The sequence below is a fragment of the Octopus sinensis genome, linkage group LG20 (genome assembly GCF_006345805.1).
Source record: "Octopus sinensis linkage group LG20, ASM634580v1, whole genome shotgun sequence".
Taxonomy (NCBI): Eukaryota; Metazoa; Mollusca; class Cephalopoda; order Octopoda; family Octopodidae; genus Octopus; species Octopus sinensis.
In genome coordinates this window covers 21,685,336-21,712,835 of record NC_043016.1, presented here as the reverse complement: position 1 = coordinate 21,712,835, position 27,500 = coordinate 21,685,336, and the positions used below count along the sequence as shown (strand labels likewise).

The window sequence follows — 27,500 nt, the reverse complement described above, 5'->3', positions numbered from 1 at the left end:
TATATATATATATATATTTATGCATATATAAATATGTATATATATGTATGTATATAGATATTATAGATGTGTATATATATACACGTGTGTATGTATATATATATAGATATATATATATACGTACATATATGTGTGTATGTATATATAAATATATACATACATATATGTGTGTATGTATATATATATATATATATATATATGTACACATGTATGTATATATATGTTTATATATATATATATCTGTAAAATAATATGTGGCAATTATTTGGAAGCCAAGATAAAACTCTGAGTTTCGGATGTTGAGGTGGAAATCCACAACACTATCTCTTCGGTTATCTGGCCATATATATTGTCCTATATATTGATGGCAAGATAACCGAATAGATGGTGTTTTGGTGATGTTTTGTTATCTTCCCGTTTTTACCAATCTCTATATATAAAACTGAAATGCGTTTTTACCGCTTGGATCGCTTTCGATGCCACTACATCCCGTCCGATTCGCTCCAAAATTTACAGGGACATGTAGAATGAGGTGACGATGCCCGTGGGCTACCTAAGAAATCCCTATCTTAAAATGTGTGGTTGCTAGGGGCCATCTTCCTCACTCACGCTATTTCTTCCATTACCCTCTCACTCCCCTTCATTTATAACTTTGACAAGTCCGCTCCCATTATTTAATGTATCTTCCTAAACTCTCGCTATTTCCTCTCTTTTTCACTCACTCTGTTTCCTACCTTCCCATCACTTCGGCGTTCTTTTATATATCTGTCTGTCACCAACAACACACGAGCATGAGAACAAATATTATGAATCAGATATTCTTGCGTTCATTTATATATATGTGTGTGTGTGTGTGTGTGTTCTATATATAAATATGTATATATAATGTATGTGTGTGTGTGTGTTCTATATATAAATATGTATATATACAAAGTGTATATATCTATTTATGTATATTAAATTTTCATACTTTTTCATAGTTATATATATTTTAAAACAAATTATAAATATAATTTAATAATTTTTATTTTAATTTAAATAATTTAAATTTTCAATTTTATATTTTTTCTATATCATACTTTTTTTTTATGTTTTGTTTTTGGTTTTTCACGTTTGATTTGCCTATTAGTGGTTTTATCTATATATATATAAAGTCCGTTTTCTGTGCTAGCACGGGTTGGACAGTGTGACCGGGGTCTGGGAAGCCAGGAGGCTGCACCAGGCTCCAGTCTGATTTGGCAGTGTTTCTACCAGTAGATGACCTTCCTAACGCCAACCACTCTGTGATTGTAGTTGGTGCTTTTTACGTGCTGAAAGGAAGCAACAGAAAGTAACAACCACACTCTCACCCGCGTGTAGAGCGTGTCACCTTCAGCCAGTATATATATATATTTGTTGTGCAGGATTTTTTATACCTTTTCATGGTATGGTGGGACAGAAGGCTTAAAGAACACCTAACACAGAATTCCATACTCATGAACATGTACTCTTGCTATGTTGATGATATCAACATAGTGGTATGGGCACCCCCACAAGACAGTACTGTTGAAATAGAAATAGAAACTAATACTATGGAGAGCATCCAGCAAATAGCCAACTCCATCCACCAGGGTAAGGTCACAATAGACTACCCCACTAAACACCCCAACTGGCTAGAAACTGTGAATAATAAAACCCAAATCCTTCATTCGTACTATGCCAAACCTATGGCCTCCAAATACTTGACCCACGGAACTCAGCCATTGCGGGCAATGCCAAAATTCAATATTTTGATGGCAGACCTTGTCAGAATAATGCGAAATGTGTCCCGCATGTGCGAGCCTACAGAGTTAAAGAGACACATAAACATTTCATTCACCGCATGCAGTTCTCAGATTACAGTCATAAAGAAAGGATCAGAGTATACAAGGAGCCATGAAGAAATTTGATAATATATTAGTAATGATAGGAATGGGATTTGCCCACTCTATAGGAGCAAGTCATGGAACACTATAGAAAGGACAAAGAAGAAAATAGGGAAGGCCAACTTTGTATGATAGCCATAAATACCAGTGTCATGTTCGTTGACACCACCCTAGAGGTGAACTGGCGTACCGCTTAGAAGGACCCTAGACAAACGTAAGCTATGGATTAAGGTTGTTGTTGAAAAGCCAGGCAACCCTATCAAATCCATATTGGTAGAACCTACCCTTTAGTAGAAACCCCCCCTGTACGGATAGTACTGTACTGTGTGTAGATTTAGCCCACAAACAAACTGTAAAGCCAGAATGTAGTCTATTGTATAAGATGTATAGAGGGATGATGCAGTAACAAGACAACGACATACGTAGGGGAAACGGCATGAAGCATAGGAGAGCGGGTAAATGAACATTGGAGAGAACTTAAGGAAGGAAGGAAAGAGCTCATCGATTCTATACCAACACGCCGAGCAGGAATACGGGGGATCAATCAACAACATAGAGGTTAAAAATCTTGTCCACACATAGAACAGATGCAACAATCAGACAAATTACGGAAGCTACACACATAATAGACGATAAACCTAGCCTGAATAGGAAACTGGAGTGGAACACTAGCACACACCACAACATATGACAGAAGAGGATCCCCATAAACTGGTTACAATATAAACAAAACCAAAAACATCATAAATAAAATACACAGATAAATAAACAAATAGAAATAAATAACTATATAGGTTTTTTTTTAATTTTTAAAATTAAAAAATTTTTTTTAAATGTTTTATTATTATTATTATTACTAGTATTGTTGTTATACATACATACAAACATACGTAATAATGATAATAATAAGTGGATGTAAACATGAGCAAAATAAAAAAAAGAATAACAAATTACACAAATGTATATAAACAGAAGATACAAATATTACAGGCATCCCCCCCACACAAACACACAAACTAAACATAGACGCACATAGAGATATACGCAGGCGCAAATGAAGACACATACAATAGAAATACAAAATAAGGAGAGACACAAATCAGAAAGAATTAAGCAAAGGACCACTGATGCGGTCACATGAGTGTGACGAAATAACTCTGGCCGAAATAAGATTAAGATTAATGTAAAAAATAAATAACACTGAAGCAAAGTAACACCAAATATATAGTGCGTGTGTTTTTATTGGCTAAACTGGCAAAATGACCATTCCGAAATACAACATTATATATATATATATACTTATATGTATGTCTTTGTGCATATGTATGTATATATATATATATATATATGTATAAATACATGTATGTACATATGTATATATAAGGTTAATCCAAACGGGAAAACAGAAAAAACAACAACACGTGGAACAATTAAAGTATTATTATTATTAGGCCCTCAGGAAAAAGGGAAGAAGGAGGGTATGACGTTTCGAGTGGAGCTCTTCGTCGGAAAAAAATAAGAGAAGGAAGAAAGAAAGATCCCGATGTGGGCGAACGGAGGGGGAAAAAAAACGCGACTGGTTTTTATGTATATATATATATTAATAAATAAAACATATGCATATATATATACATATATGTACGTACCTACCTCTACATGTATATTACACGCATATATGAGTACAGGACACCAAAAAAAAGTTCGAACACAATGAGAAACGAAAACATAGAACAAACCCAAGGAACTGGACATTTTTCTTAAACAACAAAAAAAATAGAGTACAGGACAAATAACACAAGGAAAAAACCCCTTCTTCAGTCGCCATGGTTTCATCTACTCCACGTTACGAAGGTGAAGGCGAGACGTGTCTTCGATAGAAACTTTCCTTCCTGCGAAAAGCAAATCAAATAAAACTTGAGATCTTTTTGCAGAGGGGTAAAAATGGTAACAAAAACAGAACAGTAATGACAGTACAAAATATAAGCAGTAAAAGACAGGACAAGGAAAATAACAAGACAAGAAGGGCTGTTAAGCCGAAAGAAAAAAAGTATTACGAACGCTATTTCTGTGAACAGCGAAGGAGGCAAAGAAAATTGCCGTCCACACCTCAAGAAGGTGGCAAGTCTCTCGTCGCAGGTTAACGGCAGGAGGGAGGAGGAGGAGTAAGAGAAAGGGAGAGAAGAAAGGGGAATGGTTGTGAGGAAACTGGAAAGAATGAAGAATGAGAGAGGGAGAAACAGTTAAGTAGAAGAAAAGGAAATCAAAGAATGAAGGCTGAGAAAGGGAGGGGACAGAAAGGTTAAGAGTGCGCATCAAAATTAATATCAAGGACAATCTTACTTAGAAAGGGATGCGTGCGTTCCGTCATATAATATATTAATAAATAAAACATATGCATATATATATACATATATGTACGTACCTACCTCTACATGTATATATACACGCATATATGAGTACAGGACACCAAAAAAACGTCGAACACAATGAGAAACGAAAACATAGACACAAACCCAAGGAACTGGACATTTTTCTTAAACAACGCTCCAGCATGGCCGCAGTCAAATGACTGAAACAAGTAAAAGAGTAAAAGAGTAACAACAAAAATAGAGTACAGGACAAATAACACAAGGAAAAAAACCCTTCTTCAGTCGCCATGGTTTCATCTACTCTACATTTCGAAGATGATATATTTATATATAATACACACGTATATGTATGTATGTGTATACGTATGTATCTATATATAGATATGTATGCATATGTATATGTGTGTATATGTATATATATATACATGTATGTGCATGTGTGTGTGTGTGTATATATATATGTAGATATGTATGTATATATATGTGTTAAATAGCGCATGGCAGCCTGTTTCAATTTTCACGTATTCGCTCTCTCACATATGTGTGTTTGTGTATATATACTCGCACTGCCCTAAATGGTTGAATGTATGTGGGTATGTGTGTGTGTGTATATATATATATATATATGTATGTATATAATGTGTGTGTGTGTGCATACACATTGTGCAAAGTCCCCTCTCAACGCAAAGTAACGTGGTGGTGTACCAATGTAGTTGACATGGTCATTAGGGAAATGAAACAGGCATGAAAGGACTGGAAGAATGCTGGTAGCAGGGAATTGTATCAGACTGGCTGAAGGGAAGCCAGAAAGGAAGCAGATAAGAAAATATTTGCCAATGTTCTGCGTTGTGAGAGCCAAAGGCTTGCGGTTTTTCATGTTGCAAGACAGTGTGTTAGAGAGAATTATAGTCACATAGGAGAGAAATGTGTCCGCATAGATGACGGCTCATGTGCATTTAACGAGGCTGCAAGGAGAGAGACTTGGAGACACCACCATGAAAGGTTGCTAAATGAAGAGAATGAATGGGAGAAAGAGTTTGCCGAATGTCGACCGAACAGAGGGACCAGCTAGCTGAATTGACAGTATCTCAGTAGATAAAGCAATTAAGGGTATCAAGACAGGGATAGCCCCCAGCCCATCAGGAATCACCAGAGATGCCTACAATATCTGGTGGTGTTGGCTATACTAATCACCAATATAGTCAACCAGGTGATACATGAAAGAGTCATACCCAATGATTGGTGATGCTTTAGATACAAATAATTGCAGCAGTATCAAGTTCTTGCATCAGGTAATGAAAGTAACAGAGAGGGTCATAGCCCAACTAATTAGGGAGAGGGTCAGTCTAGATGAGATGCAGTTTGGGTTTGTGCCAGGGAAAAGCACCACTGATGCTATATTTCTGGTAAGACAACTGCCGGAGAAATACCTAGCCAAAGATAAATCACTGTTCCTGGCTTTTGTTGACATGGGTCCCCTTATCCCTTATCTGGTGGTCAATGAGGAAACTTAGGGATAGATGAATTTTTAGTGAAAGCTGTACAAGCCATGTACAGGGATGCTATCAGTAAGGTGAGCGTTGGCGACGAGTACAGTGAAGAATTCCGGGTAGGGGCAGGGGCCCACCAAGGATCAGATCTCAGCCCCATCTTATTCATCATAGTTCTCCAAGCAATAACAGGAATTCAAGGCTGGATGCCCCTGGGAGCTTCTCTGTATTGATGACCCTGCTCTAATTGCTGAGTCAGTATCAAAACTAGAGAAGTTTTCTGAAAGTGTAGCTGCTAGAGTACATGCGTAGGCTTGCAAGGAATGAAGCCAGTATGCTCTGTTGGATGTGTAATGTCAGTGTTCAACTGGACTTGAAACAATGATGATGATGTATGTATGTGTATATATAAATATATATATATGCACGTATATGCATGTGTATATATATATGTATACGTATGTATATATATACATGTTTATATATGTATATATATACATATACGTATGTATATATATACATGTTTATATATGTACATATATACGTATGTATATATATACATGTTTATATATGTATATATATGTGTATGTGTGTATATATATATCTTATGTGTAGATGTGTGTGTGTGTGTATATATATATATGTATTAAAAAGCAGCAGAAACATCACAAAAACTGTTACTCAGATTCATGTTCCCATTTGTCAGGAATGTATATATATATATATATATGTGTATGTATATATATATAATATATATATATATGTATATGTGTATGTATATGTATATGTGTATGTATATATATATGTGTGTATATATATGTGTATGTATATATATATATATGTGTATGTATATATATATGTGTATGTATATATATATGTGTATATATATATGTGTATGTATATATATATATGTATATATATGTGTATGTATATATATATGTATATATATGTGTATGTATATATATGTATGTATACATATATATCTCTTTTAGTCTGTCGAGCAAATCGATGCCAGGACCTACTCTTCGTAAGCCTGGTACTTACTCTATCGGTGTCTTTTGCCGAACTGCTAAGTTACAAGGATGTAAACACACCAGCATTGGTTGTCAAGCAATATATATATATATATGTATATGCTTATATATGTATGTGTATATATATATATGCATAGGTATACAGATACGTATGTTTATATATGTATGTATATATATTTATAGATATATATCTGTATGTGTGTATTTTTTCTATGTTTCTTTATATATTTATACATATATGTTTGTGTATATATACCTATCTAGATATATCTATGTATACAGATATGCGTAGATCTAAGTTTTTTTAAATATATACGTGGTGTGTGTATATATATATATATATATATATATATACACACACATATATATATAATATATATATATATATGTAAACCTATCTATTTTCATAATATATGTCTGAGGGCCACTTCTATTTGTAGTAGTCATCTTAGACATGCCCACAGTCAGTCAGACACCCGCTGTAAGTCACTACGTCGATGATACAAAAGTTATCAGTGTCAACAAATATCCTAATGTCATAAACCTGCAGACTGACCAAAATGCAATATAGAAGTGGGCAGAGCAAATCAATATGAAATGTAATGCTGATAAATTTCAAGCACTGCTCTTTAAAATCAAAAATGCTCCACAACCTGGCTGTACTGAGATTTCAGAGTCACAAACAGTGAGAGACCTGGGCATTAGTATGTGTAATGATACATCATTTCATAAACCATTGTGAAGTTGGCAGCAAATTGCAGACAACTGGCGCGATCGATATTCTGAACATTCAGAACAAGACATCAGGAATTAATGTTGACTCTATGGAAGACCTTTGTCTTCAGTTGCTAGACTCCTGCTCTCAGCTGTGGTCACCACACAGTGTGAAGCTAAGAATGGAGCTTGAAGCACTCCAACGTCACTACACTAAAAAAATTGCTACAGTCCAACAGATGAGCTACAGGGATAGGCTGAAAGAAATACAACTCTACTCCCTAGAGCACAGACGTGATATATGTAATGATTTACAGGTGGAAGTACTGGAAGGACTAGTACCTAATTTTGGCACTAAGTGTTATATGAATGCTTGTACTGGATGCCACTGCATAATACCATAGGTACCGTCCAGTGCATCTAACATAAGAACCAGGTACTGCAATAGTCTAGGGTTCAGAGGACCACAGCTCTTCAATGCTCTGCCAAAACAATTAAGAAACGTACCCGATATAGATTTGGAAAACTTCAAAAAGAAACTCGATGCTCTCCTTTCCACAATACCAGGCGAACCAATGACTTGACATGAGGCACACTTGAAGGAAGCAGTGTTAAATTCCCTCATATACCAGACAGGCCATCGGCAATTTTGATGGGATTGCAATAGTCAGAGGAGAGGAACCATGGAAAGATTGTGTCTCGGTACTAAAATAGTGAGAAATGGTGCTCCAGCATGACCACAGCCACATGGCTGAAACATATAAAAGTGTATATATATTATATATATATATATATATATATATGCATATTCATTTATATATGTATATATAAATGTATACCAATATGTATTTAAATGTATTCATATCTGTAATTATATGTGTGTGTATATATATGTATATATATAAAAATACATTGGTATATGTACATATATAGGTACAGGAGTAGCTGTGTGGTAAGAAGCCTTCTTCACAACTGGTCCAGTCTCATTGCATGGCTCCTTGTGCAAGTGTCTTCTACTATTCCATAGATTTCATTGACAGAAACTGAAAGAATCCTGTCATATGCATATACATGTATATGTATATCTACCTATCTATCTATCTATCTATATGTTGTGTATATATAGATATAGATATAAATACGAATTTTAATGGAAATAAAGCTCCAGTATATAGTACAACTGTTTTCCTTTATATGAGGAATTATATATATATATATATATATATATATATATATTTATTTAATGTATACTTATGATTCAAATATATATATTTATTTCCTTATTGCCCACAGGGGACTAGCAAAGACAGACAAAGGGATTAAGTTGATTACATTGGCCCTAGTGTGTAACTGGTACTTATCTAATCAACCCCGAAAGTATGAATGGCAAAGTTGATCTCGATGGAATTTGAACTCAGAACGTAACGGTAGACGAAATACCACTAGGCAGTTCGCCCAGCATGCTAATGATTCTGCCAGCTCACCGCCCTAAATAATACGTATATTATATGTGTGTGTGTGTGTGTGTATATATATAATATATAATATATATTATATATATATATATATACACACACACACCATATTTATTTAGGGCAGTGAGCTGGCAGAATCATTAGCATGCCGGGCGAACTGCCTGGTGGTATTAATATATATTATAATATTTATATATATGATTATGGTTATCATTGGTTTAGTTGAGAGACAAGTAAGTTTGGCCTAACCTGGAGAAAGTTAATTCGACTTAAATAGTGTTTCGTGGAACCAATTAATGACATAGGGTGTGGTATGCCTTTACATATACATATATAAACAGGAATAGAAAGACTGCCATCCAAACGGTTTTCTGTGAGCCAATTGATAGTCCTCACTTTCTTGATAAATATTGGTTTCATTATTTGTTTAGTCATAAACTCTTTTTTAAAGAAACATGGAAGTAGTCCAACTAGGGGAAGCACTTTATATTTTACCTTCTCTTCAAAGCAACATAGCGATTTCAATTCAGCAGCCAATCTGTTACCTTTGCATTACGTGTGTGTGTGTAACAGTGTGATGATGTGTGTGTGTGTGGGGTCATCGCAAACAATAAATGAAATGAAAAAATCATATACATAAAAGGGCATAACTACAGATGTTTACAACCCTGACTTTGTTGCCTGATAACATCCACAAAAATGGATACTTTTTTAAAAAAATTTTCTTCAGATACCGCTTAGATATTTTGGCTTCAGAGTATATAGGGATTTATGGAAAAGAATTTTTCTGAGGGGTGGAGAGAGGAGTTTGGGAAAATTCATGCAATCCAACTTTTTTTCCTCATAACTTCCAGGAAATGGGTATTTTTTAATGAAAGTCTATATAAATGCCTTTGAAACAGCATAGATTATGATTATAAAGAAATCTGGGGAAAATGTTTTTCCATATTAGCGAGACCAATACTACACTGTTTTGATGGGGATTTCCCCCTTTTGTTTAAACCACAGCTTCCTAAATGATGGTTTGGGGGCGCATCTTTGTATGAGAATTGGTTTTTGGACCCCCCCCCCCCCCTTCCCATCATCATACTGGACCTATTTTGGCCAATTTTTGTGGTACTTCAAATCCATGGGAGGAGCTTTTTCAATAAACAAAAGAAATTGTTAATATTTTAAGAGGGAAAAGTGAGACAATTCTCCACATTTGTTTATCACTCTTGCATGTATTGATGTATTTTAATATTTTTATCCCCATGAATACATTTATGTGCTAAAGGAAACAAAATTTGAAAAATTAGAAATTTTTTTGCAACCACACACTCTGACCTTGATTGTTTCTGTTTATAAATTAAAATACTGAAGAGCTTCAGAAGGTCGTTGCTGACATTTATCTACTGTGATTAAAAGAGTTACGTGAACAATAATTCATTTTAATAGCAAAATTTCTGTTAGAAAATGTTTTTGCTTACACTCTTTGATTGAGGTGGGGGTAAAAATTTAGATTACAATTACTATTCCATGATTGGACAATGTGTGTGTTACTTTTGGCATCAACACTCTATAAAATGCTTAATGGGAGAAAAATATTGAAAAGACATCAATACGTGTGAGAGTGAGGGTGATTTGGGTTGTGCTAGAAACACCTGCCAAACTTCCCTTGAATTGTTCAATATTTACAATTTGTTTTTCTTTTTTTTTTTACTGATATGGCTTATATGGTTTTTAATAAAAAAAAGCGGGGTGGCTAGAAACAGTCGATCTTTGTAAGGCTTATAGCATTCCAAAACAGCTATAACAACAATATGACTTTTTTCTTACAAAAATTATATTGGTATATTAAAAATCAGCCAGAACTCCCTTGAATTGGTCACCTTTTATTCTGAAAATATTTACAATTTTGCTTGGTTTGGGTTGCTAACACAGAATCACTTAAGAATTATACCAGTATATGAAAAAAATGTCATTTTATCAAAAATATTTAACAAACTTCAGAAACTGATAATATTAAAATTGTGCCTTGTTATACAGCTATTGAAAATCTCACCTGCAACAAATTAATATTGTTTACTATTAAACATTAAAATCTACTTTGCAGTGAATGAAATGGATGTTTAAATTTGTGAAAAATTGGATGCAGTGAATGTAAGGAATATCTAAATATGCAAAAAATTAAGAGTTCAAAATTCACAGATCAAAATTATAAGAAATTTCTTAGAACATGAAGTTATAGAAATACTTCCTTTAATGATTACTTTCTTTATTAGTTTTAGTAACTGTTACATACCTAATTGATACACAGCTTTCTCTTATAACATAGATGCATATATATATATATATATATATATGCATCTATCTATCTATCTATCTCTCTCTCTCTCTCTATATATATATATATATATATATAAATTTATAAAAATAAGGATAACATCGATATTTAAATACCGAACTTATCAAGTGGCCAGCATGGAAATAAAAACCTTCTATGGTAATAATTAAAATTATAAATTAGGGTATCTAACCGATACCACCATGCTAGAAATAGCAGTCAAAACTTGACTCTAAAACCACATAAAATGTTCATACACCAGCTGGAGAGAAGACGGAGAGACAAAATAAACTAGCAAAATATTACTGGATAATTCCATTGATATCAAGAGTAAAATTAATTAACTAACTAGTAATCAATAATTTCACCAAGTAGAATTCGGCATGAAAAGGGACTTAAGTAATATTTTATAATTAGGGTTCAGCAAAGATTTGCTTTACCACATACCGAAGTTTAGAAATAGCAGCCAGAGAACCTTAGCTATTTCCTCTACTTTTGTTACTATTTGTTATTATTGATAATATGTTTATATATATATATATATATATATATAAAATACAAAAATGGGACAAGAACAGAAAACATCCAGACGGTTAGGTGATACGAAAAAGGGACAAAAAAATACATTCAGATAGACAATACAAAGAAAACAAAGATGGGTCATTCGGAGATTTCTATCCTCAGTTGAGTTCCAGATTAGCTTTGCAATTTTGACTGGTTATACTCGAGATTGCTCCAATCTGGCCAGCCCCAAGGAAAAACTGAGAGCATTAGATTCCTTGGAAGAAAGCAGTGGTGTACGTAAACAAGGATGGAAAAAAACGGAGAAATGTTATGCGAATACAAATGCAAATAACAGGACATAACAACAGGTGTCTTTCGACTAAGGACGAATTAAATTAAGCTGGCGTGTGTTGAAGTAAAGCTTTATGGCAGGGACATAAGATTAGACAGACACAGGGAGGAATATAGTTGTTGTATGGATGGTAGTTGAACCAAGAAAGAAAGGTCAAGCTTGGCCGAACACCAGTCACATGGGGAGAGAAGAGAGAGGTAGAGGCAGAGGGATACAAATGGTTGCTGGCAGGTTTCTGGCTAACTTGAAGTTCTTTTGCCAGTTCTCGAGTGGGATCACATGGATCTTTCTCAGTGACAGTCTCTAATTAACTGTCATTGATGACAGACAGGCTTCCACTATACTTGTGATCTTCAAAGCTCAGGACTCCACTGTGAAATCATTTGATCCATTTTCAAGCTGATCACTCAATGTCATTTCATCAGCAAATGTTTCGTTGATATCACGAGCAGACTCCACTGCTTAACATCCTTTTTTCAAGTTGAATAGCAGAATTGCTCAAATATTGTGCTTTCAGTGTTCCATTTCAGGTGATAGTAACAACTGTGAAAAAATATCAATGTTAAATTATTGATGCATTTGGGCAAGCCTATGTCTGTATTAGGAGCCAATTGCAAAAAAATGTTTAAAGAAAATTCAAAAGATTGCAAAAATCTGGTTCTTCATGGTTCAAAATGTTGTTTACTATTAAACAATAAAATCTACTCTGCAGTGAATGAAATGGATGTTTAAATTTGTGAAAAATTGAATGCAGTGAATGTAAAGAATAAACAGGGAGACAAAATAGAAAATGGTTTAGTGGCTAGCAATTTATCGTGGCAAATGCCAGGCAGTGGTGTCACACAGGATAGCTAGGAAGAAGGGGAGATAATAAAGTAGTGGTGGTCCCAAAATGAAGGTGAGAGTGTGTATGTGCATGTGGAAGGGGGTTGATGACATTGAGGTGTGCATCTGTACGTGTGTGGATTATGGTATAGGTGCTAGGAAGTGGTCAGTGCTAGTGTGTATGGTGGGGAATCAAGGAAGGTAGGTTGGGGTGGGTTAACAAGGGAGGGGGTGATGATGAAAGGAGAGGGTAGAAGGGAGAATGTGGGTGGGAGTGAAAGAGGAAGTAGTTGTCAGAGCAAGAGAGGAGAGATGGGTGGGAGAAGTTTAATGCCTGCTCACGGCGAAGACAGGAGTCCAGATGGCCCTGTGCATGGACAATCTAAACACAGACAGGTGTTGTAAAGAGTGACCAATAGAGTGGAAATGGCGTGAGACTGGAGTGTTGTTGCCGACTCTGATGTCTTTGGTGTGTTCCGTGAACCAGTCAGCCAAGCAGCTTCCCGTTTGACCTATTTATAGAGAAAGACAGAGCAGGAGATACAGTAGATGACATTGCTAGAAGTGCAGGTGAAGGAGTCAGTGATATGATAGGGTTGATGATGGGTGCCTGTGAGGAGGGTGGTGTTGGAGAGGTAAGGGCAAGTGTGGCAGCGTGGGTGGGAGCAGGGGAACAAGCAAGGTTGGGAGGTTGGGTTAGGGAAGAAGTTGAGGTATGAGTGTGTGTTTGTAGTGGATGGAGGTGGTAACAGTGGAGTGATGAATGCTGACCAAAATGTCAAGAAAGACGACTGACAGGAGAAGTGGAGGGCAAGATGGAAAGATTTGACAAAAGAATGTAGTTATTTGCAGGAGAGTGAGGTCACATCAATATAACAACCATATAGTTTAGGAGTGGGACCAGTGAAACTTGAGAATATTTGGGTCTCAACATAGCCAACAAATAGGTTTGCATAGTTGGGGCCCATTCTCATTCCCATGGCCAATCCTGAGTCTTGCTGGTAAAAATCACCTGCGAACGAGAAGCAGTTAAGTGAGAGGACAAGTTCGGTCAGACGAAGGAGTGTGGATGTGTCAGGTTGGGAGTTGGGTCGAAGGTCAAGGAAATGTTGGAGCGTACACTGCCCCTATGCTTAGTGGTACAGACCAAATCTGTGTCTGGTGCAAAGTCTCTTCCAGACCAATGGTAATGTGATGGTGGGTGAATACCATAGACAGGGCCATTGGAGCAAAGAAACACACCTGTAAGAGTTGGGGCAGCAGGGAACAGTATCAAATAGCCAGAGTGGAAGCTAGGAAACAAGTATATCTAGCCAAGGGAGAAGTAGAAAATTAGGAGTTTGCCTATGTTCAGCATTGAGAAACAACAGACTGAAGTATTTCGGATTGCAGGAGAGTGTGTGCAAAAAAATTGTTATGTCATAAGAGAGAAATGTGTCCACATGGATGATGGTGCACTTGCTTTTAATGATTCTGCAAAAAAAGAGGCTTAGAGATGCCATTATGAAAGACTGCTGAACATGGAAATTGAATGGGAGGGGAGTTTGCCAAATGTTGACTCAGCTATCTGAATTGACAGTACCCTGGTAGATAAAGCAATTTAGGATATGAACACAGGGAAAGCCCCTGGCCCATCAGGAATCACTGTTGAGACACTCTTCCTTTTATGGCAAAATATGCACCTGATTCAATAAAATTATGGTGGTTACTCTGATTACTATGTATAAAATGCAAAATATTTTAGTTTTTGTAGATCAGGTAGACATAATTCACCCCTGCCTTTCAATTTCAGTATTTAAGCTATGCATAGTACTGCTGTAGTACACATGCTATGTACACCCCTACAACACCATTTTCTTTACATGCTATAAATGCAGGGGTAAACTGCCTTTTGTTTCTTTTTTGGTTGTTTTACTACATAAAGGTCTCCAACTGCCTACCCTGAGTAATTACTGATATATACACACACACACACATATATACACGACACTGCTGTCCGCCATCCCATGGTCTCATGGGCCTACACCCTCAGGGTTGGCACATTGAAAAGTAGGTCTGGTGAGATTGTTGAGATGCTTAAATGGAAACATGTAGATTTGTGCTGCATCCAAGAAGTAAGGTGGAGTGAAAGTTCTGCAAGATTCCTCACAGGCAAAGAACATAGATATGAGATATTCTGGGCAGGGAACACTGATGGGGTCGCGGGCGAGGGTATACTTCTTGCAGAGAAATGGGTTGATAAGGTAATCAAGGTAGTAAGAGTCTGATAGAAGATAGATTAGTGCTGCAACATGGTTTAGCTATCAATTATCTCAGCCTATGGAGGCTATGGTTTTGGTCCCCGCAATGAGGAGGGAACCAGGCTGCTGGAGTTCTGCAATGCAAATGATCCTATGGTTTGCCATACTAACTTCAGGAAACCTGCCAGTCACCTAGTTACCTACCGATCTGGTGACACACTAGTCAAATTGATTACATCCTCGCCAGGAAACAGGAATGATGCCTATATATAAAAGCCAAAACCTTCCCAGGTGAAGAATGCACTCCACAACATAGATTAGTTGTGAAATGGATGCCCAGAAGATGATCAGCATAGAGTTGAAAGGTCTGGAAGCTTAGGGATCCTGCAAATGGACAGAGATTTAGAGATATATTACTCAAAGCTTTTGACAGAATAGAGGGGGATATAGCATCACATGATGTGGAAGACAGCTGGAGGTTTCTGCAGGACATGTTGAGGGCTACTGACCGATCTGTGGATGGTGCAAAGTCCCCTCTCAACTTTGGTAGTCATTGCAGAAACTAGAGATAGATGAGTGGTTAGTGAGAGCTGTACAAGCCACGTCTAGAGATGCTGGCAGTAAGGTGAGGGTTAGAAATGATTACACTGAAGAATTCCAGGTAGAGGTAGGGATTCACCAAGGATCAGTCCTCAGCCCCTTCTTATTCACTGTAGTCCTCCAGGCAATATTAGAGGAATTCAAGACAATGCCCCTGGGAGCTTCTCTATGCTGATGGCCTTGCTCTAATAGCTGAGTCACTATCTGAACTAGAAAAGTTTCAGGTGTTGAAGCACTGTCTAGAATCGAAGGACCTTAGAGTCAATCTAGCAAAAACCAAAGTATGGAGGCAGACAAACTACAGATCCCCTCAGTAGAAAAGGCATGGTTAGAAACTCCATAAGATGTACCCAGTGTAAGCTATGGACATATAAGAGGTGCTGCAATATCAAAGGAAGGCTGACTGGGAAGATTGTTTTTTATGTGGCAAATGCTCAGGGGCAATAAACACTGAAAATGTGCAGAAAACAGCTTCTGTCACATTCCGGTGAGAAAAACTAGAAGTAATTGATAGCTTCTGTTACCTAGGTGACCAAGTCAGTAGCAGGGGTGGATGCTTAGAGAGTGTAGCTGCTAGAATAAGAATAGCCCGGGCTATTCTTATTCTACCTTTGCTGGTGACAAAGGACCTCTCGCTCAGAGTAAAGGGTAGACTATTTTGCATGTATGCAAACAGCCATGCTATACGGCAGTGAAACATTGGCCATGACTGCTGAGGACATGCGTAAACTTGCAAGGAATGAAGCCAGAATGCTCTGTTGGATGTGTATACATGACAGTGTAAGCGCTCTGAGAGAAAAGTTGGATTCAAGAAACATCAGATTGAAGCCTAGTGCAGCCTTCTGGCTTGCCAGTCCTTAGTTTAACTGTCCAACCCATGCCAGCATGGAAAGCAGATGTTAAACAATGATGATACACACACACACACACAAATATATGTATACATTAATGTATATATTTGTATACATTATGTGTGTGTGTATATATACACATATATGTATACATGTATATATCTCTCTCTATCCGCTCGGTCGAAGTCAACTCTTGGTCATGTGTTGAATATGGATGAGGACAGCTGTGTGGAAAAAGTGTCACACCCTAGCAGTACAGGGAACCTATGGAAGAAGTAGAACTAGGAAGACCTGGGATGAGATAGTGAAGCACAACCTTTGAACATTGGGCCTTACTGAGGTGATGACAAGTGACTGAGACCTTTGGAGATATGCTGTGCTTCAGAAGACTTGGCAACCCGAGTGAGATCATAAATTGTGGCCTATGCCAGTGGGTGTAACCAGCTCATTTAAGAGTACCCTTCAATTATTGGGCAATAAGCTGTGCTTGCAAAGACCTGTTGAGGCAAGTGTAGTCGTTGTTCTGGGCGATGGCAGTACTGCCTGATTGGCATGTAAAATGCACCATTCGAGTGTGGTTAATGCCAGTGGTGCCTGACTGGCAATCATGCTGGTGGCATGTAAAAAGCAGCATTCGAGCATGGTCAATGCCAGTGCCACCTGACTTCTCTCGTGCCGGTGGCATGTAAAAAGAACAATTAGAGCATGGTTGTTGCCAGTGTTGCCTGACTGGTTCCCATGCCAGTGGCACGTAAAAAGCACCATTCAAGTGTGGGTGATGCCAGTACCACCTGAGTGGCCCTCGTGCTGGTGGCACATAAAAAGCACCCATTACACTCTCGGATTGGTTGGCGTTAGGAAGGGCATTCAGCTGTAGAATCTTTCCCAGATTGGATTGAAGCCTAGTGCAGCCTTCTGGCTTGCCAGCCCTTAGTCGAACTGTCCAACCCATGCCAGCATGGAAAGCAGATGTTAAACAATGATGATACACACACACACAAATATATGTATACATTAATGTATATATTTGTATACATATATGTGTGTTTGTGTGTGTGTATATATACACATATATATGTATACATGTATATATATCTCTCTCTATCCGCTCAGTCGAAGTCAACTCTCGGTCACTCGTTGGATCAGTGTTCTAGTCAGTTCTATCCTGGGCCGCTTCCTTCAGATTGGCCATGTCCATTCCGGTATCACTCCTGATGGTGTATACATACATACATACATATATATATATATCCATACATACATGTATATAACTGTCTTAGAGATTCAAACATTTCACTCTATCTAATCTTGGATATTGAAGTTATTTCCAGTATTTTGAATAGGGACTAATTAACAACACCACACTTATTTGCTTTGAGACTGAATTTTTTCAAACCCTCTAAGTTATTTGTAAAGGGTATTTAATTTACTGGACATTGTTTTTGTGTGCTAATAAATAATAAAGATTTATATCATCACAAATTTCTTTTGCAAACGTAACTTTGCAGTGGCAAGGTTATATGTATATATGTACGTATATGTATGTTATTGATTAAAGTGTTCAGTGTTATATGAATATATGTAAGGTGCGTGTTCAGATATATATTCCTCTCATATTTAATATATACAATACAATTTGTTTACATGTTTGAATATACTCAAGTCTTTTGTATATTTACATTTGTATTCAATTTTCATTTTCTAAATTTAATGTTTCTCATATATAATTCTATACAATTCTCTATTCCCAGTCTCTTCAAATTTCTTCTCAGCTAAGCGGATTGCTTACTGAATCTCAGACCATACCAATTCAGCAAACAGCTGTTCAAGCACAGTCTCAGAGTCATCAACCAATTGCTGCACCACAAACTCTTCCAACTCTTCCTTCAACAAGCCAACAGCAAGCAGTCACACTGCCACAACAACACCAGCAGCAAGTCCAGTTACAACAACCCATGGCTCTACAACCACAACAGCAAGCTATGCAACCACAGCAACCTCCATCACAACAGCAACAACAGCAACAGACAGTGCAACAACCACCACAAGTTTCTCAACAGTCTCAACAGCTGAACTCCTTACAGTCTCAATCTCAACAACAGTCCCAACCACAAAAGCCACCTACACCACAAGCCCAGCCACAGCAACAACACACTCCTAAACAACAACCTTTATCACAACCTTCAACACCACAGTCAAATACACCTCAAAAAGTCTTGCCTCCTGTTCAGCAAGGAGGTACTGGACAAAAAGCTCTTACTCCACAAATGCCTCAACCTCTAACACCGAAGCAGCAGCAGGTTCAACAATCAAACCAGTCCATGCCTGAAGTTATGTCAAAAGGAAAACAATTACCTGTATGTATTATTAAAATTATTTAAGTTTTGATTAGTTTTAACTTCTAGATGCAAATATTTTTGAGAAATTAATTTTTTGTTTTTGCTATAGTAGTAAATTTTGATGAAACACTTTGCATTGCTAGGTGTTAACTTTTTTTTAAACTTCATTTTCAGGATTCTGTTGACCATCCCTTACCAGAGTTAAAAGTGAAACAAGAATCAGGATTGTGCTTGTCTGAAGCCTTGTCAACAGTAACTACGACTACAATTACAACTACGAGTGTATCTTCAGTTATGACAGCTACTACAACAGCAACTAATACAACTGTTACTCCTGCTGAAATTAAGACTGAAATCAAACCCCCAATTAAATATGAATTCATGAAAGAAGAGTTTATTAAAGAAGAGGAAATAATCAAATCAGAGTATCCAAAGCAAGATATTAAACTAGAACTATCAGATATGAAATCTGAACTTAGAGCTGACAATAAAGATGAGGCATTGACTTTACCTCAGGTAAAAGAAGAGCCTATTGAAACTACAAATCAGCAGCAGAGTCCTGAGTCTACGACTAGTGGAAATCCTGAAAATATAAACGGTGGAGACACAAAAGCTAATGCCATTGGAGGTCCATTAGCACCAACCACTCCAGGATCTTCAACTCCTCCTAAATCCAAAAAAGGTAATATTGACTTTTGTGTGCTGTATTTTTCTCTTGCCTTGATTGTTTTAAAGAAACAAATTACTTTTTGTTCTTATAAATTAAATGAATAACTAATTTAATCTCAAAATTATTTTTTAATGTTTTTAGTTTTCAAACCGGATGAACTGAGGCAGGCATTAATGCCAACATTAGAGAAACTTTATCGACAAGATCCAGAATCTTTACCCTTCAGACAGCCTGTTGATCCCAGTCTTTTGCAGATTCCAGTAAGTAAAAATGAGCAAATTGTCATTTTTTAAATAATTTTACTCTATTCTGTAAATTGTTTCTAATGTTTTATTTTTCTATAAATACATTTTATGTATGAAATAACTTAATATTTTTCCTAGAGAGAGTAAAGATCTAAATACACAGTTTGCAAAAATGTTTCATTACAATTCTATTATAAAATACAATTACTTAAAAGTAACAAACTAATCCCAAACTGTAACTAGTCGTTCCTTTGATTTCACATTTAAGAGCAAAATTTATTTTTCAAGATTTTCAAAAACTATAATTTAAAAAATGTGAAGAGAATTTATAGAAAATACTCAGTTATCATGGAAATTTATATTTCTTTTAACATAATAAAAATTTGATTTCAATGGTATTTATAAATATTGACTAGGCGTGTAATTATAAAAGAAAATTATTAGAATTCAGTTTAGAAAATGAAACATATTAAATATATTTGAAAAATTCTTGAAAATCACCTATAGAATTAAATGGTGATGATGAAGTCACATACAAATAATACAAATTTAATAGGTAAGGATATGAAAATGTTCTTTGTTATTTGGAGGGTTTCTTTTGAATAATTTCAAATACCATGAACAATATATGGATAAATTACATTTTTCTATTGTACATCTTAATGGATGTCATTAAGAATGTTGGAGGTAAGTATGTTTTATTTAACTCAATTATGTTGTTTCTGTAAATCATCTGACTTAAGTGGTTGAATTTTTTAACTAGTGGCCAACCTTCAGATCTTATTGTTTCAACATTACATATAATGGCAAAAATATGATAACTAGATATTAATAAATAAGTATTTATTACATATATAATTTTTATATTCTATTTTTATTGTTTACAGAGTGGGTCTTTTACCACGAATTGTTTAAAACATGGAACCTAGATTTTTAAATTTGATTTCATAAAGATCAATTAATTTTAATGTATGCATTGTCTGTCTGTACATGGTGAGCATGAAAATGGTTTGTGTGTGTAGAACTGGTATGTAAATGTATTTATTCAAGTTTATTTTATGAATTAAAAAGTTGTAATAGAAGGAATGAAGGATCTTGGTCCTTTTTGTATCATATTCCACTTTTGTTAATTTGTTGGTTACATTATTGTTTTCATTATTTAGTAATTTATTGGTATTATTTATTTTAATTCATTATGTTAATTTATTCAATTAGATTTGTCTTGGAAAATTGAAGGAAATCTGATTTTGTCATATCTTTCTATTCTAAGTAGGTTCTAAATTTTGGGAAGTAATGTATGTTACTGTAGAGGTATTCTTAATAATTTTTTGGGAGGGATTTTCCTGCATGCTGAAAGAAGTAATTTAAAAATAAAAAAGGTTTTTTTCTTCTTTTTTCTGCATGTTAAAGGGTGTAATATTTAAACATAAAAATAAAAGGGATTAAATAGCAACTCTTAGAATTTAACTGAACTGACAGAAATAATTGTAAATATTAAATTGAAACTTTTTTCTTTTTCCAGGACTGTGAATCCCAAGTACACCTCAGGATCATGGTCTATATATATATATATTGTGTTTAGTTCTTTAGAATATTTTTTTGTGAAAGCAGTATGAATTAGCCATATGGGGATAATGTTCTTTTACATTTATACATACAGATGCTCTCATGCAAATAAACAAAAAAAAATAACTTTAATCAAGTTAACTACCTTCCAATCCTTTAAAAATATTACATTCTTTTTTATTTACTCTTACAAATCTTCCCTTCAACTATCTGCTGTGTATGTTCCTGCTTCAGACTTTTGATCTTTGTAGCCATATCTTGAGCTTTCTTATGATTTTTGTTTTAATTGTCTTGATAATGATGGTAATAAAGTTTAAATTATCTATAAATATGTTTCTTTAGATTGTAAAACTTGCAGTTAGAATTTAAAAAAAAAATTTTAAGAGTGGTGGGGTTACATAAGAAATAGAAGGCCAGACTAAATGCTTTCAGTGCAAAGTTCTACCCTATGCTCAGAGTTCAAATCCTATTTCACTTTACAATTCATCTTTCTGAGGTCAATAAAGAATGGTTAGTCATATACTGTCACTGATTCAGGCAATTTTGAACTCCCTCCCATTTTGCAACCTAGTACCAATGTAAAAAAAGATTATTATATTACAAGTGCTGTTACGTTAAATTGCTTAATTTCTTCAGAAATGGTTTACTAAAATATGCCGTATTTTAATTTATTTATACTTAGTTTCAAGTATCATCCAACAGTCACTTCAAGAAAATATCTGAATATTAATGAATGTGAAGAGTAATTTTCAAAATTTATCTCAGTACACTTATCAAAGAATTTTTAAAGCTGATGTAAAGATTTGGGCAACTACTAAAAGCTTTATATTCTTCCTAATAATATGATTCACCAAGATTTTGTTCCTAATACTTTTTCTTTACTTACTAATGTAGGTTAATATATCTACTTTAAAGTAGTCAAAACAAAGGTTTTAAATTTTCTGCAATTCATTTAAGTATTTTATGTGATTTGTGATCTTAGTAGATTTACAACAGTTGAAAATTTATTGTAATATATTTTTCACTTTGTTTCCATTTATTGTATTTTTCTCCCATCACTCATTTCCTTTGGATCTTTCAACTACATACATATTTAAATAGAATAAATAGTTTAGTTGAAATACTTTGCTGATTTTTTTCTTTTTTTTTTTACTGACTGACCCTGGAATGTTTGTATTATTTTTTTCTCCTGGAACAGCTCCCCTGTCTAACACAAACACAGGACAAGAAATGGTGGAAACATTCTAAGGTCAGTTGGTAAACTCAAAAGAGCATATCAATTTTAAGTGTATCTATTTGAAGTACATCCATGTATAATGGAGAGAGGTGCTAGAAATCTTTGAGCCCTTATGACAGTTTTTGAGGTTGAGTATATCTGTTTATCTAGTGTCTTCACTGTTTCAAGTTGCATAAAATGTATTCTGGTTCTATTTGCTTTTTCCTTCAAGGAAATATTTAAGTTATGACTTGGAAATTTTATTGATCATACATTGTTTAATATGCTTTGTTTAAAATTAGGGATTTCTAATAAATTTCTTAAATACATACATTATTCTTTTTGGAGCTTATTTTCAAATTGCTTATGATTCTTAATTTTGCTTGGTACGTTGTGGTCAATTTTCTAGCTGACAAGTTTCCTACTTCATAGATTTAGATTTTCATTTCTTACCTAAGAAATGTTCTTCCATACATAGATTGGATTATTTTATTAAAATGGAATTTAATTTAAGTAGACAGTTGATATAAAATAGTTCACTATTTTGTAGTCTTCTTACTGTTTTCATTTTGTAGACTTTGGTATGGTGCTTTTAGTTTATTTGGTATCTGTTATAGTTTCAAAACATATATTTTTATGGCATACTATAAATCCAAAGCTTGTGGACCTGTCATGTAATGTTGAAACACTTAATGATCTGTAGAACTCATAGAAAATAACTGATCTTGCCAGACTGTTGTCAAAATACTCATTTAATGAGTATATATTAGCAGTTGGTAAAATTTTAATAATATTTAAGAAATGATATTATTAGTAATTGCTCTTTTACAGGATTATTTTATGATAATTAAGAAGCCCATGGACCTCTCCACTATAAAAAGAAAGCTTGATACAGGACAGTACCAAGACCCATGGCAGTATGTTGAAGATGTTTGGCTCATGTTTGATAATGCATGGCTGTATAATAGAAAAACATCAAGAGTTTATAAATACTGCTCAAAGGTAAGATAACAAAATATGAATTTTTAAATGCACAAATGTTTATATAAGAGTGGGATTTTGTTCTATCATACTTAATCATAATATTTTCTCAGTATCCATAATAACAGTTAATACATTTTACTTTCTATTTCAGTTAGCTGAAGTTTTTGAGGGTGAGATTGATCAGGTGATGCAATCCCTTGGCTATTGTTGTGGCCGGAAATTTGTTTTTAGTCCACAAGTGCTTTGTTGTTATGGAAAACAATTGTGTACCATTCCAAGGGATGCTGTGTATTATAGCTATCAAAATAGGTAAATTGAAATACTTTTTTATGTTATATAACTAAAATTTAAAAATCTTCATTTGTTATGTATATTAATTGCTAAATCCTCAAATTGACATATTTCACTCGCTTTATACACCTTAACCCCCATGAAAATCACTATTCTGAATGCCATCTGCTACAGTAGTATAAAATGCTTGCCATCAAAATCTATTTGTTCATCTTGAAAATCTTTCAGATTACTGTTATAATAAACACTTTCCTTGAACTATCCATGTTCCTCAAAATTCCATTAATACACTTCAACATTTATAGTCAATTTTGGGGAAGGCTTGTCATCAATCTTTTGGATTTATTCCAACTATTTTTTAACTAATTTATGGAAGTAGTTTTTCGTGAGGTTGCTTGTAATGTACATTGTGTTGATATGTGGTATTGTGTGATAATTTATTGTCTGGCACATTCATTACTTCATAATGCATTTGAAATTAAGAGTAAGAATTGAAACTTTGAAGAACTAAGATCAGAAAACTTTTAATGACTATTCATACAAACACATATACCACTGTATATATAATTTTCCTTCTGCTTTAGTAGCAACGTAGTAATACAAAACACTCATCTTTTAATTTTTTTGCACTATGGTAATATTGTGTCAATAAATTTATAAATCTACATTGTAAATTTCTTAGAATTCTTGCATCTGACTGATGTTTACTTCATTAGTCTTGTTCCTTCATTCTTTCTTTGAGAGTCATCACTGGTTCACCAGGCACACTGCTTTTTTCATGTTTTCCTTAGTCCACAATTCTATGGATATGTCTTATTGTTTGCTCATTGCAATAATTCTTTCATAGCCATAAGAGAAGACACCCTGGCTTTACCCTGTCTTTTCTTATTCTTCTAAATATCAGTAGTTATATCATTAGATTTCTAAAACATTCAACGTATCTTGAAAGAATATAGATTTCATTTCTTGAGTTATACAACATTGAAAAATCATGACTTTCTGTTAGTATGCCAGGAATATGACTGCATTTTGTATGTCATACAGTACTTGCACTGAATAAGTTCTTAACCAGCTCTACACTTCTATGGAGCCAAATAATAGCATCAATATAATATATTAGGGATACTTAAAACAGTAGAATCTTATTTAGTCTTATTTTTTAATGATTGATTTGAAATGCAAACTTAATTTTTCTCCTTTTATCTCGTATAGATATGTATATTGTGAAAAATGCTTTCAAGAAATCCAAGGAGAGGAAGTGGAATTAGCAGATGATCCATCCCAGCCTGTTACGTGAGTATGACTTTACAATTGAGATGCATTTTCTATTAAAAAAAAAAGTTAATGGCATTCTTAAGGGGAAAAAAAAAAACTTGTAGAAAATTCAAAACTTTGTTAACTGCCAAAGGCATTCAGTTAAAAAGGTAAGGAATTTTCCTAGCACCTGTCCTTCAATTCCAAACAGTTTCATTTACAGATTCTTTGAAATCTATCTTTATTTCATTAAATGTACATGTGATTGATAAATAGTGACTGATAATACTGTCATTTTGCTTTTATTCTCCCTTGTAATTGTTAATGTATATTTTAGTTTTGTTTAAAATTGTTAATCTCCCAATATTTTTCATTTTAAATCCAGTTTTCTGTTAGTTGTGATTTTCATTCAGTTCTAATGAATTCTTGGTATATTTGGTGTGTGCAATGTTTGAATTTTTTTTTTTTTTTGTTGTTTGCACTTTTAATTTACTAAAGTTGGGAAAATGAAAACAGAAGCTATAAAAAATTATGAAATATTTATTGAATGCATTTACAACTCAAAACTTCAATATCTTCACTTCATTAACTTGGGTTTTCTTATGATAAGCTAGATTTCCTCTAATAATTCAAATTTTCTTATTAGTTAGGCATTGAGAAGATTATATTTTATTAAAAAAAAAAACAAAAAATAAACTTAAAATTCAGAGGAGATGCAAATTTCAAAATTATAACATTTCATCAGTTATTTAATTTAGTTTCTATAATTTTCTTAAATGCTAAAAATTTAGTTTTACAATATTTATTTCCACCAACTCTCTCTCCCTCATGGTTTAGCTGTGTACGTAGTTTGTTATTCTCTCTCTCTCTCTCTCTGTAAGAATGGTGTGTATGTATGTGTGTTTGTGTGAGAGAGAGTGTGTGTATATATATGTCTATACGTACGTATGTGTGTGTATATATATATATATGTGTGTGTGTACTGTATTGCAGACATGTATTACACAAACTACTGGGATGAATGAGAATGATTTATAAATTGAACATTAAGTGTAGGCACATAGTCGTCTTCAGAATTACTCATAACCTTGTTAATTTTTGTGATAAAATGAATGCATTTTGTCGAGTTTGTTTATGAGTTATACGTGACCAACAAGTGAAAATATAGCAACAAAACACAATTCAAGAAATTCTTCATTTCAGGGTCTTTCTATTCATGGGTTTTCAAAAAATGCCATGTTCAAAATTATTCAAAGCCTAGTTTTACTGAGTCCAATGCCTTCCTTTAATAGTCACTAGCATAGCCTTTGTTTTTTATGACTGTTTAGAGACAATTATTGTATGATGTTGGCCCACTCTTTCCTTGGTGAAAGCCTCAAGCTAGGTCAGATTGATTGGTTTCCTAGCCATCACTCTGGTCTTCAGGTCTCGCCACAAGTTGTCAGCTATTCTAGGATGTTCTTGAACCATTTCTTCGCTACCATGGTGGTATATTTCAGATTATTGTCCTGCTGGTGGCCGAGTTGGAGTTTTTCAGTGAATTCCTTCGTGTTTTCATCAAGGATCCTGATGTAATCCTCCTTTCTCATGATTCCTTAGAACTTGTCAAGTTCCCTGTGACACTGAAAGAGAAGCATCCCCATAGCATTGTTTCCACCACCATGCCTGATGGTGGGCACAATGTTCTTTGGCTTGTATGTTTCTTCTTTCTTCCTCCAGATATATTCAGCATCCATATAGCCAAATAACTCCAACTTCATCTCATGAGACCACAGGATGGTTGACCAAAAGTTGGGATCTTGCTTCAGATGACCTCTAGCAAAAGCCAGGTGATCCTCCAGATGTTTCTTCCTGAGCAGCAGCATCTTCCAAGGACTATGTCCATGGAGACCTCCTCTGTGCAAGACTACTCAATGATGGATCATGACATCTTGTTAACTTCTCGGCAGATTTTCATGGCAAGTTTGGGTGACACCTTACGCTTTCTGCCATGCCCACTGAGGTTTTTAAGAGTGTTGAACCTCTTGTGCTTCTTAATTATGCTCTGGATGGTTGCTACAGGGACATCATACTGCTTTGAAATGGCCTTGTAACCCTTTTCTTCACTGTGGGCATGCAAAAGACATTGACATAGGTCCTCATTGAACTTCTTCTTGGCCATGATCATCAGAAACTGAAAATGACCTGAACACTTTTCCTCTATTTATATCTGGCCTAGCTTGAGGCTTTCACCAAGGAAGAGTGGGCTAAT

General features: G+C 34.8%; 1 protein-coding gene across 1 annotated transcript in view; it reads left to right on the top strand.

Moving 5' to 3' along the window:
• LOC115222459 (histone lysine acetyltransferase CREBBP-like) overlaps positions 1-27,500 on the top strand; it is a 90,047-nt gene that overhangs the window by 18,972 nt on the left and 43,575 nt on the right. Inside the window, 7 exon segments of the mRNA XM_036511557.1 lie at positions 18,436-19,041; positions 19,198-19,705; positions 19,835-19,953; positions 22,703-22,753; positions 23,552-23,722; positions 23,856-24,013; positions 25,208-25,288. Coding sequence (XP_036367450.1) covers positions 18,436-19,041; positions 19,198-19,705; positions 19,835-19,953; positions 22,703-22,753; positions 23,552-23,722; positions 23,856-24,013; positions 25,208-25,288 — 1,694 coding nt within the window.